The sequence below is a fragment of the Struthio camelus genome, chromosome 23, assembly GCF_040807025.1.
Source record: "Struthio camelus isolate bStrCam1 chromosome 23, bStrCam1.hap1, whole genome shotgun sequence".
Classification (NCBI taxonomy): domain Eukaryota; kingdom Metazoa; phylum Chordata; class Aves; order Struthioniformes; family Struthionidae; genus Struthio; species Struthio camelus.
This window is the reverse complement of record NC_090964.1, coordinates 8,941,648-8,958,663: the sequence shown is the minus strand read 5'-3', so window position 1 is coordinate 8,958,663 and position 17,016 is coordinate 8,941,648. Positions and strand designations below refer to the sequence as shown.

The following is a 17,016-nucleotide window of genomic DNA, read 5'->3' as shown; positions in this document are numbered from 1 at the left end:
CCTCTCCCCACGTCCCCGCCTGACGTCTGCCGCTTGTTTAAATCAGATCTGTGCTGAATCCGGTTTGTTTCCTTGGCAACAGGGAAGAACCGGAGGAGCAAATGCCACCCCGGCGCGGGATGCGGCTGGGGGACGGCCGAGTCCCCTCTGCCCGGGCCGGGGTGGCCGCCCAGCAGGCCACCGCGGGCACCGAGGACCAGTGCAGGGATGGGGCTGGGGACGAGCTGCCTCCCGCTCGGACACGCGCAGCCCCCGGCGGCTGCAGAGCCCCCGCTGCCGCGCCGCAGCGTGCCGAGCCCCGGGAGCCGCCTGGCCCGTGCACCGGCCGCGCGAGATGCTCCCCTGCGCTCTCCCGCGGAGCCGCTGCTCCCCTTGGCGCAGGCTGGCTGCAGCGGATGGGCGCCTCGCTGCCAGCCCAAAACTGGGTTTATTTGGGCTGAGGAAGGACCATATTCCCCCCGCCGCAGCCCCGAACACGGAGCCTGGCCCTCCGCAGCTCCCTGCTCGGACCGTTCGGGGTCTGTGGCCGCCGCGGCGGGGCTGGGGTGGGACGGAGGCGACGCGGCGGGGCCGAGGCTCGCACCAGCTCCCAGGCTCCGAGCGGCTCCGGGGAGGGAGCTTTTCCCGTTACCCAGCAGCCGCTGCCTTCCCGACTGCACGGCTTGGGGCTCTGCAATGCAGCTCGCACCGTGCGTCTGCTGCGTGCGAATCCCATCAATATTTCATGGAGCTGCTTCCTCCAGGGGAAAGATCGCGATCTCGCTCTGGCTTTCTGCTCCTACCAGCGCTTCTGCTCTTGCAGAGAACATGATTTCCTTCCGCCCAGCAGCCAGCACCCAACACGCCCTGTTTTTCTCCCCTTTTCTCATTAGCCAACACTGCTTTGCCTTTCAGAGACATCTGTACCCCACAAGGAGCAAGAGCTGTGAAGTCCCCTTGAGTTTAAATTGAAGTCTTGAGCATCTTTTGCCCTTGGTTGCTTGAGCCCGCTCAGCGCAGACAGCAGCGCCGCTAAACCCGCGCCGGGCTGCGGCGGAGGACCGTGAGACCGGCTTAGCGTGGGCCCTTCCGGCTCCGCGTCCAGCAGCACCACGTGAACCCGGGGCGGCCGCGGCGCCCACAGCGGGCCCCCGCCCGCCTGGGTCCGAGCCCTCCCAGCCCTGCTGCCTTCCGAGCCCAGCGGGAGCGATGGGGTAAGTCAGGCTGTTTGCAGCTTGGAAAATAAGTTGCTTTCCAAATGTTAAGACTGCGCTATTATAGCAAAGCTTCTTAAGGGATCAGCAGAAAACTTGCTTGCCTTAGGAAGACTTATTTGAAGCCGAGTGGTGCGAAGATACCCTGAGAGCCTGGCACCTCGCACATCAAACACCCATCGCTGCTCTTCCATCCAGGGCTGCCTCCGACCGGGTGAGCAGTGACGTCTCCCAGCCCCAGCCTGGCTCCAGCCGTGGCTTCTTCCCCGAAACCGGCCAGCGAAGGAGCTGACACGGGCCAAATTATCCGTGATGCACCAGGCTGAGGCCGGCACGTGTTCAAAGCCCGGCTGGGCACCCTTGCCGTGGAGGGATGCAGGAATGGAGGGTAACCCCCAACCCAATCTCTGCTGTGATAGGAAAAAAAAAAAAAAAACAGCTTTTCATTTCCAGCTCCGGGAACCGCAGGTGCCGTTCAGCAGCCCCAGGAGCTGCGGGGGACGTTGCGGCAACCAAGAGTGCCCAGCGAGAGCAGCAGGCAGAGCACGCTTCCCGCGCCCGCGGGCTGGCAGGGCAGCCCGGCTCCCGATCGCGCCCGTCCTCGCGCCGCGAGCCAAGCAGGCCCGAGCCGCGAGAGCCGGGCCGGGAGCCCCTGAACTCAAAGGCAGCCAGTGCAATGTATCGGCAGGGCTGTCAATCCACTGCTAAATCACTTTAAAATAATCACTAAATGAGCCTGTTTCTCTGCCATTTGAGATGCGGTGACAAAACATTTTTAAGTGCATTGAAATGGATGCAAGTAGATGGTGTCGCACTGCTTAGGTTTTAATAAGCAGGAAAATTAGACATTTTCATAACCTTAAATTGCATCTTGCGTAAATGTGACACTTCCCATATGGCTGTGCCACAGCAAGATCAGGCGTGAACACATGGAGGGCCTGATTCGTGCGGGCTGGCTCTGTTTAGCTACGTGTCAGTATAAGCAAATCTGTGGTTCCCACCGCGGGAGGACAGACCTTGAAGCCAGCCTGGAAGCGGGCGGCCGTCGCCCCCAAGTCGGGGCGCAGGGCAAAGCAAGGAGCAGAGAGGCTGCGATCTCTTCCTCCAGCCAAGTCTCAGAAAGGCTCTTGCCACCCGCGCTCTTGGCATGCCAATGAAATACCCATCGCAGGCCCACGGGATATTCCCCGCGCGCCAAATGATGCGATCCAGCTCAGAGCAGGCTGTTTTTGCTCAGCCTTAAAAGAAAAAGTTTCAGGGCGGACGTCGCTCCAGACGAGCACGGCCGCCCCGAAAGCGCCGCGGCTCGGAGGACGCCTGCTGCGCCGGGGCAGAAAACCAACAGGGGCAACAGCGCAGCACGACGCGCGCGTCCACGCCGCGGCCTCGGTGCGAACGGCCCTGCAGAGCGTCTCGAGGCGCGGAGAAGCCGCCGGTCCCAAATAACTTAACAGAAGCAGAAACTACAGCGCGTGAGCGCCGCGCATCCAAAGGAGCCGGCCTCGCTGGGAGCACCTGCAGCTTGCGCGTGCCTCTTCCCTACGCTCACGCCGCTGCAAATCACTGCACGTCCTCCCGCGGCCGCCGCGGGACTTGTGCATCCCGTCCCCGGCGAGCGCGGCCGTGTCAGCCCAGCGAGGGTCCACGCTTCCCGCGGACGCCTCCACCCCGTCGCAGCGCAAGTCCCCCCAGGTCCGAGCCGCCGCCGCGGCTGTCCGTGCTCCCGCTGCTGCTCCGGCCCCGCCGCTTCGGGGGAGGACGAGCGATGCCCACGCGCCCCTTCAGAGGCTTCTCCTGAGTTACTAAACCCGAGCGGAGGATGGCTGGGAGCAGCGGCCGCGGGGCATCGTTTAAGCCCTTCCTTGCCAATTCCTGAAGGGCTTTCCCTGCAGGACAAGCCATAGCACCCGGCTGAAGGGCTGCAGCGCAGACCCTCGAGCAAGGAGGACGGGGCATCTCCGGATCCAGCGGAGTCGAGCCGACTTACAGAGAGCAGCCTCGACACGTCCGAAAGCCCGACCGCGGTGGCGGCACCCGGAGAGGTGGGTGCCTGGCGTCACGCGGGACGCAGCCGGTGCTAGGGTCAGACCGCGAGGGAGAAACCTTCCTTCTCCCGAAAGGACCCCCCCCCCCCGGGTTTGGCGGTCCCTGGCCCCGTTACGGCGGGGACAGGCGTTAGCGGGACGGAGTTGACGTCAACTGGCTTTCAGCGGGGATGATGGATGACACGGGAAAGCGCTCCCGTTCCCGAGCGGCGGGCTGGGAAACGCTACCCACCGACCCCGCGCCGAGGCGGGAGCGCAGGGAGGGCTCCGATCCCGCAGCGAGGGCGAGGAGCCCCGGGGAAGGGGGGAGCCCGGCCGCAGGCCCCACGCTTTCGGTGCAGGGATGCTTTCAGGGCAGTGCACATCTCAGCCAGGAGCCTGGGGTATGTCTTAGGGGTGCTGGGGCGCCTCGCCGGCAGCCCTGGGATGCGAGGGGCCAGGCAGGGCCGGGCGGTCCCCCCCCCCGGGGGTCGAGACCCCCTCGCCCCCCCCCCCGGGGCCCGCCGGAGCGCCCGTCCCGCTCCTCCCGGGCACCGCGGCCGCGACGGGCATCCCCTAAAATCACTGCTCCCCCTCCCTCCCGCCCCCGACCCGGGCGGGGGATGCTCCGAAGCAGGTGCAGCCCCGCTCCCCGCCGGGGGCCGAGGGGACCCAGGCGTCCGGGGGACCCAGGCGTCCGGCAGCGCCCCACCCCGCGCCGCCGCCGCCGCGGGCACTCACCGCCGCTGCCGCCGCCGCCGCCGCCGCCCGTGCCCGCTCCTCCCCTCGGCCCCGGCGGGCTGCTGGGAGCGCGGGCGGGGGGGCCCCGGCCCGGCCCGGCCCGGCCCCGACGGCGCGGGCTGCCCCCGGGAGGGCTCGGCCCGGCGCCGCCGGCTGCGCCCCGGGAGCCACCGGCAGCATCCCGAAAGATGCCCGCTGGGTCCCGCCGCTGCCCGAGCCCCCACGTCGGGTCCCGGGAGCCCCTGCAGCCATGGACGGACCCCGGGAGCTTCCAGCCAGACCCCCAGAACTGCCACCTGGACCCTCCATCCGTCGACCGGACGCCAAGAGCCACGAGCTGGCACCCTGCGCCCCTCAACCGGACACCGAGAGCTGCCAACGGGACCCTTCTCCCACCAGCTGGACCCCAGGAGCTGCTGGCTAGACCTTGCTCCCAATCAGCCAGACCCCAAGAGATGCTGGCCAGACCCCGCTCCCACCAGCGAGACCTCGGAGCTGCTGGCTGGACCCCGTTCCCATCCGCTGGACCCCAAGAGTTGCCAGCCAGACGCTACGCCTATCAACCAGACCCCGAGAGCCACCAGCCCGACCCCAAAAGCTACCAGCCGGCCCCCGCTCGGCTTGGCGTGTGCCTCTTTGGGACGTGCAGGGTGCTCCCAGGGACCGCATAAACCTCCCCCAGGGACAAGACCCGCCGGCCTGCTCCGATCCCAGTCGCCTTCTCGCGCTCCCGGCGTCCCCAGCCCCCATGAGCCGCCGACCGGGACGTGCCGGTTTGGTCCTACCGGCCCGCTTTCCCGTCGGCAGCCGAAGCTGTGAGTCCTGTGGGGCCGGGACCGTTTCGGACCGCGCCGAGTGCCCGGCACCTGGTGGCACCCGGAGGGAAGCAGGCTTTTGGCTGTCGCTGGAGTCCGAGCGCGACCCTCGCAGAGGGAACGCGGGGCCGACGGGGGGCACTTCGTGCCCTGGTTCTTCCCATACGAGAAACTTTGAACAGAGGCGCAGTCCCAGCTCCCGCTTTGACCTTGGAATCACCTTGGCTCTCTGAATGCAAACACTAATTTTCCTCTAAGCGGCGTCTCTTTTTACTGGTGGTAAATTCCTCCAGCGCGTTCCCTGCGTTGCCTCTGCAGGCTGCGCACCACGGCTGAAATGGCAGCCACGTGCCAGGAGGAAACCCTCCTTCGCTGACTTTAACTCTGTCCATCCCTAAAACAGCACCGGACTCGGCTAGCCCGGCTGCTCCCGGGGCAGCGGTGCCCACCTTTGCCGCGCTCGGCTTTCTGCGGGGCGCTGGCGCGGGGTCGGGTGGCCGCCGCGGGTGCCCGCTGCCAACCAGCCGACCCCGACCCGCCTGCGCAAACGCTCCGCTGGTCGGGGAGACGGGGCACAGGCAGGTACTGCCGGGGGGCAGAGGGAGAGGACGGAGCGAGCGCCGGGGCTGGGGCTCTCCCTCGGTACTCTTTGAGTCCCAGGTGGCACCACTGGCTTCAGAAAACACCTATCTGGTGGTTGCCTGCATCAGGGCTGGTGCCTGGGGGTGATGCTGGACCGCCAGGCAGCGGGACGCGGCGCTCGGCCAGCGCCCGTCCGTGGCGGGGAGGACGGGGGAATAACTCCCCTTGCAGCCGCTGCGGGGCAAGGGGACGGCGGGAGAGCTGGGACGGGCGCTGGGACGCGGACCGAGGAGCAGGAATGGCTGAAAGAACTAAATATGGAAAACTTGGATAAAACATAGCTGAAGCAGGGAGATGCTTTCCTCACAGAATTCAACGCGTATAAACAAACCCGGGGAGGGAGAGAGGTTGTCTGGAGGGGGCCTTTGTGAGTAATATTTAGAAATACTAGCTGAAAATATCTCTGTAGAAAAGGCTGTTTTATCAAAGCAAATTTCCAGCGTTGTGCGGGAAAGAGTCAATTCTGGGCACCTGTTGTTTTGGGGGAAAAGGCAGCTAAAACAAGCGCCTCAAGACGGTGGAAAGCTTCTCCTCTTTCGGCTTTTCGACGGCCACGTTTCGGTTATAAAACATGAAGTTTCACAGCAATATTGAAGGAAAAAAAAAAATATGCGATTTTTACCGATACGAAAGTTTCTGACCGCCTCCCTGGTTTTCTGCTTTGCTTGGCAGGCTGCTCCGGGACGGCTGGCCGTCCTCGCGCCGGCAGGGCCGCGGGGCTCGCCGTCCGCCCGCCCGCTGGCCGGGGAAGCGGGGTCGAGCGAGGGGGCTGCAGGCTGCCCCCGGGCTGCCCTTCACCCCGAAACAGCAGGATGGACGAAAGCCCCAGGCTTAAGTCTGGTGTCGGGATCCCGCTGCAGCTCTCCCCCCTCTCTTTAATTCGTTAAGGAGCTCTGCTGGCTGATCTGTCAGATCCTCCCCGCCGCCTCCTTTAGGTTTTGGTTTTGTGTAGACGAAAAGGGGGTTGTTTAATGCGATTACTCCCTTAAGGCCCACGTAAGGGGATTCAAGGGCCCGCTGGCAGCGTGCGGTGGAGGTGGCAGCGGGCGCCAGGAGAGCCCGGCGCCGCCTCCTGCAGAGAGCGTGCCCGCACGAGGCAGCAGCTTCGCAGCCCGGCTTTTGTGGGCTCCCCAAGCCAGGACGTCCCGTGTGGGCGAGCCCGGCATGCCGCGCGCCCTCGGGGAGAGCCCTGCACCTTGTCGAGAGGTTTGTGGGGAGAGGATGGTTTACCCTGGGACTGGCGGGAGGGGAAGAAGAGTTAAACGGTGGGCAGAAACGGTGTGTTTTTGGAAAGGCTTTTCCAAAATAACACTGCCTCCCGGGCAGGGGTTAGTCGCTGTCCGGAGCCAGGCGGTGGGGTGGCCCCTGGGTGGGCAGGGTGACTTGGAGGGCAGGCTGGCCGTTCCCGTCCCCTTGGCACGGCTGGATCCCTTGCCCACGGGGAGGAACGCGTTGCTCACGATGCTCGGGGAGGTTGTCGGTGCTGCGTCAGCTCCTGCAGCCTTCTCCGTTGCTCCTGCAACGTGTCCCACTTCTCGCAGGAGAAAGAGCTGCAGTGAGATGCTGCAAAATCTCCTTTTACCGTTCTGCAGGGAGCAACTGGGTCACGTGGACTCACCAGTGTCCTACTGGGAGAGCCAGCGTGGTTGATCAGCGCTGGGGATCAGCCAGGCAACAGGCGCTAGCACACTAGCAGCTGTCCTGTCTGCTTCCAGCCAGGATGTGCCGGGCTTTGGGAAACCCACCCTTGGACCTGGGAGCAGAGACACCGACTGGATCTTTGCAGTGGGACCAACTGAGCTGACCCGAGTCCCGGCTTTTAGGTGGGAGCTGCATCCTCTCCCCACTCCGGGAAGATGAGAGGAAAGTGCTTCCCTGGAAATCAGGTCTCCCTGCTGGAGCTGGGCTGAGTGGCTTGGCTCCGAGTGGCTCTCTTGCAGCTCTTGAAGTAAACTTTACAGATTTCATAACCCTGCGGGTTTTTAATGACTTCTGTCACAAGCTGTGAAATGTGTAAACGCTCTATGCAAAGTGGCTGGGCTGGTCAAGCAGCCTTTGTGCTGTTACCTGATACGAGTTTGGATTTGCAGCGCAGAGAACGCAGCAGCTTAGGAGAGCGTGTCCCGTTAACTGCTCTGCTTTTCGCTGCACACCACGTTTGGGGCACTAGGAAATAAGCAGTTAAATAGCGGTAGAGCTGAGGCAGCAAGTCAGGGTGCAGGGTGCTTCCACGTGGCTCCCAGTTTTTGGAGCAGCTCCGCTCTGCAATAAAACACCCGCTTTCCTGGCACCAGCTCAGAGGGGGCCCTGTCCCCTGCTGAGGAGCCCTGTCCCGACACTGCCGGCCCAAACCACAGGATGGCACCCAAAGGGACGTGTTTTTCTGTTCAATTTAAGGGACAAGGTTTCTACAAAGCCTCCAAAAACATGTGTGCATGTGTACACACATATTGAGGTACACTCTTAATACTTAAATAGAATAAAGATGGTCCCAAAGTGGGAGATGTGCCAGGTTATGAGCCCTGGGGAAATTCGGAAGGATGGTTTGCAGTCACGGGGTGGGTATGACCCTGGATGTGACACAGGAAATGGGGCAGCCTGCTGGACTAAAGGGCCCCAAAATCTGGCCTCAGCTACCTTCTCTTTCCCCTAGATCTACAAGATGGTGTGTCTGTGTCCGGTCAGATGCCAGTACATAATTCATTGCCATTTTTTTGTAATACATCAGGGGAGTCTAAACTTTTCTTTTCTTGGGGATTATTGCCCCAAAGCAATAGCTCACTTGGGATTAGTCCAGAGTTCAGCTGTAATGGGAGTCACATGGGATAGGAGAGGGCCGAATCGAGGCAAAGGGCCAGGCATGTAACCTCTGCTGTAAGATGCAATTTTCACAAGTGTCAAATAAATTCAGCCCTTCTGAAACCTGGCTCCAGAGTGCAGTAAAGCTCCTCTGGGTCTTACTGCTGATGCAGGAGAGAATGGGCTGAGCAGGTAGCAGATGTCGGTAAGTGTGAAATCAACAAACCACAAAGAAATTTATGTAAGCACCAGTAAATCAGAGAGCGGAAAAAAGCATTTTTCTCCTTGTTTTTCTTGGCTCCTCCACGTTCTGGGTAGGCTGGCACAGAGACCTCTGTGTTTGCAGAGGGCTACAAGCCTTCTTGGGGAAGCTGAGCTGCTCTGAACAATGCAGCCATTGCTGCTGAGAGAGCAGGTGGGAAGGAAACAGAGCATCGCGGGCTTAGTGCAATAGCGCACAATAGAATTAAGCTGGAGGAGGAGTGGGGCATTGTGTAGAAACCCCTTGAGTGGGGCCTGCTGAGCGGCAGGAAAAACAGCTGGTTTGTTCCACAGCTGTGCCTGGCAGCAAAGTCAGCAGCATCACTGGCTAATTGATTTATAAATGAGTCATTTTGAAGAGGGGGCTGTATAACATAACATGTATCACCACTCTCGAACGTTACAACGAGAGCTGAAGCCCTGCTCAGAGAGAATTAAAAAAAAGAGAGAGAGAATTAATAAAAATAACTGTGGCATGTATTTTATTTCTCTTGGCTGCTGTGCCTTGCAAGTGCCCTGAGGTCGTGAAGTCGCAAAAATTTCAACAAAACTGCAGGAATTCACTGCACGATGTCTCCCATTTCAGTGCCAACACACAGTCTTCAGGACAGCCTGGTTCTGAAACCACATATGCGACCGCAGAGATTTGTTGCATTTCCTACCTTTGGGCAAATGTCATGCAACAGAAACCACAGACACTGACTGTGCCTGCAGCAAGGGCTCTTTCTCCTCTCTCACGTAGGGTGCAAACCATACGCAATGAAGCACTGTACCAGAAACATGCCAATCGTCAGCAGACGTCTCCATTTTCAGAAACTCTGCAGAGAGGGTCAGTGGAAGCACAGGAGCCAGCCGGGACCTGGCTTTGCTTTCCCATGACCAATGATATTAAAGCACCAGACAGGCAAAACCTCCTTCTAGCTGTAAGTTGGATGCAATCAACTCGGGCACCAGGGGGACAATAAGGAAGCCAAGAAGTACCGCTTTAGAGTCGTTTTTCAGGATACACTTTTCCATGGGAAAAGCACTGAAGCAGCATGAGTCACACGTCAGTGTAACACATCCCCCGGAGCCAGAAAAGCAGCGCCTGGGAAGCGGGATGGCCGAGCTGGAGCACAGACTTTTGCTTGAATCGGCTCCAGCTGGGGCAGGAGAGCAGCAGGCGGCTGCGAGGACGGCCCAGGGGCCGACGCGAAGCGAGTTGGACAGCTCCTCGCCCGGGGGCCCTTCCCGGCCGCCGCACGAGCGGGGCCCAGGGCAGCGCGGCCTGGGGGAGCGGCCGCTCGCCTCGGCCCCGGGCCTCGAGCCTCGGTACCGGCGGGGCCCAGCCCGGTCGGGGGGGCGGCCTAGGCCGGGGGCGGACCGAGCCGGGGAAGGCCCCAGGCCGGGCTAGGCTAGGCCAGGCCAGGCCAGGCCGTGCGGCGGCCCGGGTGCCCCCCCGGAGGCCAGCAGGCACCGGAGCCCCCTCCCGGCGAGCCGCGGGCCCCGCCCGCCGCTCCGCCCATGGCGGCGGCCTGCCCGCGCCCAACGGCGGTCTCGCGAGAGCCGCCCCGGGTCACGCGCCTGCGCAGGGGCCGCGGCCCAGGGGAAAGGGGCGGAGCCGCTCCGCCGCCGCCTCACGGAGCGGCCGCCATCTTGTTTCTCGGCCGCTGGGCTCTCGCTCCGCTCTGGTCGCCCCCTCCCCCCCCTCCTTCCCGCCTCCCTTCAGCCGGGCCGGAGGCAGCGCGGGTGCCGGGCGGAGGAGGCGGAAGTGGCGGCGCTGGCTACCCCGGTGAGTGCGCGGGGTGCGGGCGGGGGGAGTCCGGGGCCCGTGAGGGGGCGCGGGGCGGGAGCGGCCCGAGGGCTTCCCCCCTCCTCTCCCCTCCCCCATGCTCCGCGCCTATTGGCAGCGCCGCGCCCGCTGATTGGCCGGCGCGGGGGGAGGCGGGCGAGGGGTGCCGCGCGCTGATTGGCTGCCGAGGGGCGGACCGGGGAGAGGACAGGAAACCGAACCGTTTCCCCGCGCGGCCCGGAGCGGCCCGGAGCGGCCCGGAGCGGGGGGAGGGGAGGGGTGGGGCGCGCCCGGGGCTGCGGGGGGGGGGTAGGGGCGAGGAGGCCCGTGTGCGGCCCCGGGGCTGGCGGAGCGCCGGCGGCAGGTGCCCCAGGGCATGAACGGCCTTCCCAGGGCCCTCCCCGGGCAGGCAGCGGCTGCGGGGCCGGCCTGGCCGGCGTCAGCGGGTCACCCCCCCCCCCCGGAGCGCTCGGTGCCGCGTACCGGGGATGCTGCCTTTTACCGGCCTCTGGCTTTTAAAAGATCTCTCCAAAGTCTGGCTGACTTTTAAACTTGGTAGGAAGAGGGGCAGAATTGAAGCTGGGCCCTGAAAGTGCCTGGGAGTGTTCTGAAGGTCTCTGGTAAATATCCGAGGAACTGGTTAATCTGTGCTTGAAACCTAAACGTTTGAGCACCGAGAGTTGTGAAAACGTTTGCACAGAAGTACTGTTTCCCTAGGTTTTTCTTTTTCCCAAGCTGAGGAAATGAAAGAGAGGCCCATCAGTAACGGTGTAATGTTATACATTAAATACCCCGTGAATATGGTAGGGATGAAAGCTAATTATTTTGGGCTGGGTTAGACTGCATTGAGATCAGTTCTTTCGTAGGCCGTGTCGCTAGCTGTGCTCGTGCGTCGATGCCTGTGTGGGGTCAGGAATGAGTGGTGGGTGTAGGATAAACAGGATGCCACAACTTGTTCTTGATTGCAGCGCTGGCTTGTGCTTGCTGTAATTGAACGGTATCCAGGGCTGATATGGGAACCCGGAGCTCTCAGCAGACTTCAGGTTGCTTACAGCAAAAGAAATTATAATGCTAGCTACTTGTCCTGGACTCTGACTTATTACCTTTTGAGACACTTGTCTTATTGAGTAGTGTATTCTCTATGTATTCACAAATAAATACTTCTAATCCGTCTCAATAGCTGTCTGAGTACGTGCGATTAAAATAGAAGTCTCAACTGACTTCGCTTACGATGTCGACCAAACATTCTGCAAGTATGTGGTTAACTTTTTCTCTTCTATTCCTATATCCAGAAAATAGACCTCTTGGGTCATCAAATGTAATTTGCTGCTGTTGCCCTTGGCAACATGATATGTCTTTTCTTAGGCTTACCATTGCCCTTCTTAAATTAGGTTGAATTTTTGGACTGGACTGCTGCTGGATCTGTGTTTGTCTTCAGTTGAAGTGTATTCTGGTTACCAGTCTAAACTTATCTGTGCCCAGCTTACCATCTGTAAGCACTGGTCATAAACAGTAATAACCTGATGTAGTTTTGCTTCTGGCATCACCCAGTCCCTCATAAGGACTTTGGTTTTCCATGTCACTGCTACTCACAGCTGCTCATTTGAGGTCTGGCGTGTGCTGGCAACCTTTGGTCCACTTTGAGCACAGCACAGTGCAAGGATTCAAACACCTTTCAGGATGGATGCAGACTTCTTGGTCAAACAAAGCAAAAAGTGGTGCTTTGAAAGCCCAGTGCAGCACAGAGAGAGTTGTTTCCTCAGAGCGAGGACTGAGAAACATGTATAATCCAGCTGGATCTCAGATGTGCTGTGGGTTGGCCGGGTGACCTTGAGCCAGTAATTTATCCTGTTCTGCCAACTTGTGCCCTCTTATTATTTTGTACTTTATAAAGATAAGAAGTGCCACAACCTGCAAAGATGCAATGGTCGATTATATTGGGTTAATAGCATACATTTCTCCTGATGTCTTTCCAGGAGTGTTTAAAGCTTTTGAGCAGGATTTTCGCAATTCTTTAGCGATAGCTTCGCTGCCCTGTATGACTTCAGAACAGGAACAGATACAGCAACTGAAATAGCTCCCTTAGTGCATACGTTCCCAAACTGAACTTATTTTATCACTGTCATGGAGAATTATTAAATACTGTGAAAGTAATAGTTGTTCCCATGGTCATTCTGGGTCATATCTGCACGTAGGAGAGGGGCCTCTAGATCCTTCCCCTCTCACCTGGAGACAGTGCGTCGCGCCATGGCATGAGGAGGCACATGAGAATGTGTTTGGGCAGTTCTTACTGCTCAAACATCCAGATAGACATTCCTCTTCTCTTCTGCAGGAAAAGATGAGGGGCTGTTTTGGTTTTGTTTTGCATACTGCTTTAAAGTACCTTGCATACCTCTAATAGTAGGCATACCACAGCTTGGAGGCCCTTGCTTTTATGTGTGGAATGACAAAGGAAGAGAACAAAGCATTACTAAGTATTATTTTTTTAAGATGTCACATTTTAACCAATTATATTTAATAAATCACTGGAAAGATCTATTTTTAAATTAATCTGGTCTTGCTATCTGATTCAAAGTATTTTAATAGTGGTTAAGCATTCACTATGCCTCGTATTTCTTTTTTCCTCCACTGCTCTGGATTTAATCCTCTAAGCATATTATTTTCAAGCAGTAAATAGTATCTTGGAATGCAGCTTGAAATGCATGTGGGTATTGTTGATAACTTTCTGAAAGTGCAAAATAGTCCTATGTCTGCATAGGTAAAATATCATCTGTACTTTGTAAACACGTTATTCCAAGCCTTCAGTCTCCCTAAGATCTACTGAAATAATTTTGGAGGCACTGAAAACTGCACAGGGTAACTGCAGAGCGCTTTGTGGTGATACTTATTGCAAGTAACAAGGCTGAAAGACTGTTTTGCGTGTGTGCATGGTTGAAGTTGCAAAGTGAAATCTTTAGTGTACACGCTTGAGAAGGAAAAGCTCTACTAGTAGACTTCCTTGGTGTCATGAAGCGTTTTACAAGGAGTCACTGTTGCATGGGAGGGTTGTTGAAGGTGTTCGTGCTCACTGCGATGGATTGGAATCTCTGCCAGCAGGGCATCTATCTGTTTGGGCAGCCACATGGTAAACCAGGTGATTTATCTGGTTGAAAAGCAGTCTCTTTTTCTGGATTATTTTTTAGTCTGTTATATACATCTATATATGTGTGTGTGTGTATGTATTTGATCCAGGTTGCTACATGGCCACGCAAATGTTCTTGTTGGATCGGAGGTGGAAGGAGCTCTGAGCAGCAGTGCCACCAAACGTTGAACTGTGGCTCTCATGTGACCAGTGCATCCTTCTTTGAAGATGCCAACTTACACTGGCCCCGTTTGTGTGGCTGCTCATAAGCCCGATGGGCTCAGTGAGTCTGTTCACTGCAGGTCTCCAGGAAGGATTCCACAGAAGTTTTGTCGGATGGTGTCCTCCACCCTCAACCTAGCAAACAGAAGAGTTTGTAGCTTTTTGCATACAAAGAAGCAGAGGGAGAGGAAAGAGGTGTCTTGTGGGTTTCATCTGTGATGTCTGGCCAGGGATTTCTGCAATATTATTTCTGTTGTGATGTTTTAGATTGCTGCCTCTCCTAGTGTCAAATACTGCTGCGTGTGTGCTGTGTGAGCGGCAGGGCAGACAGTTCTTCACATACAGTGTAGTATTAAAAACTCAAGAGATGTCACGGTGAGCGCTTATGGGCAAAGTTAGATGAAAACAAGCCGTGTAGTCTTGCAGAGGACTACTGTAGCGCTTGAGCCGAACTCAGCGTAGTGCTGACCGAGACGGTGGGTAGCTCTGCCTCCAGCTCCACTCAGGAAAGAGCCCCAGGAGGTATCTTCCTCCCTCTGCACCAGTGCTGCAATTGCAGATTGTGGGAGGGCTGCGCACACGTTGTGCGCGTGTGTGTGCGCTGCACATTGGGCGAGCGCACGCACCTCATGTAGGTGCACGTTGTGCAAGTGCATATCCCGTGTGTGTGCACCTTGCACACGTGTGTGTGCGTGCTCCCGTGCACATCGTGCAAGTGCGTGCACCTTGCGTGTGTGCACCTGCGCGTCGAGAAAGCGCGCGCAGCAGGCGCATGCCCACGTGCGGCGCGTGCCCGCGTGTGTCCCCGCCCCGCCGACGCCCGCGCGCTCCCCCGTGACCCGCCGGTGCGCTCGGCGCCCCGTGACGCGGCGCGGGGGGGGGAGGGGGTGGGCCCCAGCTGGAGTGACAGCTTGGCGGGCCAATCAGGAGCCGCTCCACGGCCCCCCCCCCCGCTGTTTGAATAGGAGCCGGGCAGCCAATAGGGGCGGGCGGCGAGAGCCCGCGGGCCGCGCTTCGGGGGGGCGCGGCGGCTGCGGGCGCTCGGCGGGACGCGCTCTGACCCCGCGGCCGCCGCTCAAGGTAACTTTACAACAGGAAGCGGACGGCGAGGTTGCGCCGCCGGCGCCAGCCAATGGGCGCGCGGGGCCGCGGGGCCCCCGGCGGCGCGCAGCCAATGAGCGCGGGCGGGCCGGGCTGGGCGTGGGCAGCAGGGTAGGCTGAGAGGCGGCCGTTAAAGGGGCAGGCGCTGCCCCGGTCCGGCGGGGACGCGGCGTCCCGGCAGGCAGGGGTCAGCTCAAAGACAAAGGGAATGGCGGGGCGGCCGCCGCCGGCGGGCAGCGCCCTCGGCAGCGCCGGCCCGGTGAGTCGATGGCGGCGGCCGGGGCCGGGCTGACCGGGATGGCGGGAGCGGCCCGGGGGCGCGGGCTCCGGTGGTGGCGGTGGCGGCGGGGGGGGGAGATCCCTCGCCGGTGGCCGGCGGTGGCGGCCGCCTTTGTGCGGCGGGGAGGCGGGAGCGCCCCGCCGAGCGGGGCCGGCGCTGGGGCGCGGGACCCTTCCCTCCCCCCCCCCCCCCCGTCTGCCGCTGTCCGGGCGGCGGCGGGCACGGCCGGGGGCAGCGCGGGGCCGGGCCCCGCGGGGCGGCCGCGCCGTTAACCGGGGCGGGAGCGGTGTTGTTGGGGGAGGGGGGGGGGCGCAAAATGGCAGCGGTGCCGCGGCCGTGTCCGCCGCCGCGGGGTCCCGCTGCCCTTGGCCGGGCCGCCCGGCCCGGGGCGGCCGGCAGAGCCGGGCGCCGGGGGCGGCGGAGGCCCGCGGCCCCCCGGGAGACGTCAGCCCCGCTCCTGACAAGTATAAGCAGCCCTTTGTTTTCCTTTATATTTGCACACAAGCACTGAAGGTCATCGGAGCGCCGCAGCCGAGCGGTGACAGGCGGCGAAACGGGGTGAGAGCGCGTCTTAGCCGAGAAGTTTGCCCGCGTAAGGCCTTTTTCTCGGCTCTCCCCGGCGCCGTGCCCGGCTCCGGGCGCGCTGGGCTCCGGCGGGGCCCTTGTCCTCCGAAGGGTGCCGCGGGAGAAGTTGCCGGAGCTAGGCCTTCCTTCGCAAGCCGGAGTGACCTTGAAATACCGCTGCTCCGAGTTTCGAGAATGAAGGACAAAGTTTGTTTGTGGCACTTTGAACTGGAGGGGGGGGGGGAGGAAAAGGAGAAGAAAAAAAAAAAAAAGGAAAGAAATCAAAGTTGAAAAATGAAGCTGGTCCCCAGGGCCGAGGGCATTGAGGACAAAAAGAATAGTTGGCAGATTGAAATTAAAGTTAGTTCTCGTAAGGAGTCAAAGCACATTGCAGGCGTTCTTTCTCCTCCACTCATACTGAAAGATGCTAAACGTTGCTGTTACAGTCCTTGCCTTGTCATGGGTCAACTGTGTGACACAGACTGCCTCTTATCTCCTTTTTTTTTTTTTTTTCCGATCGTTAATTACTGGCCTTAAAAGTACTGTTTTGGAAAGTAGGGGTAATTATGTTGTGCAACGTTTTTTGAGAAAAAAGAAGTGGGCCCTTGCTCGTTTCTCTGAACCTTAAGAGACTCTGCACATTGACGTTAATTGCTAACAAAGGACTATATCTTGGGATTAAACTTCTTTGAATCGTTACAGCCTTCAAGTATTATTTTGGATATATTCATTTTAATTAAGACTGATGAGCAACATCACCTTTTCTCAGACAAAGCTTCTTCAATTTCCTGTGGCTTGTGGTTTGTCATACTAGTTTCAAATCTGAGAAGGGGATCGAATGAGGAACATGTCACCAAGAGTCATCTATTAATAATAGGTGGCTGTTATAGTATGTTAATGAAACAGCAGTAACTTCTTTAGCAGGCTGTCAGCTGGAATCAGTGGATTTTACTGTCAACATGAAGGTCATTGTTAACATCTTCAAGCAAAAGTGGAATGTTACCTATTAGAGACACTTTAAAATTTTCCTTGAAATCGGGATGCGTTCAGCTGCTATATGCTTTTGAAGAGTGGCAAAAGGCAGAGAAATGTGCAGCTACTTTAAGGTAAAATAAGAAATCCTGTGGAAGTCTTTATTGCACTCAAATATTTACCATTTTTCATTTTTTAAAATTGCAAGAGGTTATAGCTGTGTAAGAGTAGGTCCTTTTTGATCTTTCTAGGTCAAGAGCAGCAGGAAAAATATAAAACTTTTAGTAGCACTGTAAAGGGATTTATTTACAAATGACACCAGTTCCTGACTTTTTCTTCTGGCACTGCAGGGGGAAGGAAACATGCTTGTAACCCATTTTACTCTGCTCAGTGAAGTGAGGTGCGTGTTCCCTGTGCCCCAAAGGTCCCCTTGGCTTTCATAGCAGTTTAACATGCTAGAAATGCAGGCTTAGAAAACAGGCTCTTATTTTTGTTTGAGGGACTGCTGTG

General features: G+C 58.8%; 1 protein-coding gene across 42 annotated transcripts in view; it reads left to right on the top strand.

Moving 5' to 3' along the window:
* The first annotated feature begins 9,975 nt into the window (after window positions 1-9,975).
* The window catches only part of NFYC (nuclear transcription factor Y subunit gamma), a 39,333-nt gene continuing 32,292 nt past the window's right edge, over window positions 9,976-17,016 (top strand). For 3 of the 42 annotated variants that reach the window (XM_068917477.1, XM_068917455.1, XM_068917486.1), the window contains exons 1-2: window positions 14,797-14,949; window positions 15,476-16,640. Coding sequence is in view for 1 of the 42 variants with exons in the window: in XM_068917449.1 (XP_068773550.1) it covers window positions 9,979-10,246 (268 nt within the window). In the remaining 41 variants the exon portion in view is untranslated. Of the gene's footprint in view, window positions 10,247-14,580; window positions 14,670-14,748; window positions 14,950-15,475; window positions 16,641-17,016 lie in introns of those variants that run through there. The other 39 variants (XM_068917465.1, XM_068917459.1, XM_068917454.1 and 36 more) reach the window with 28 other exon arrangements.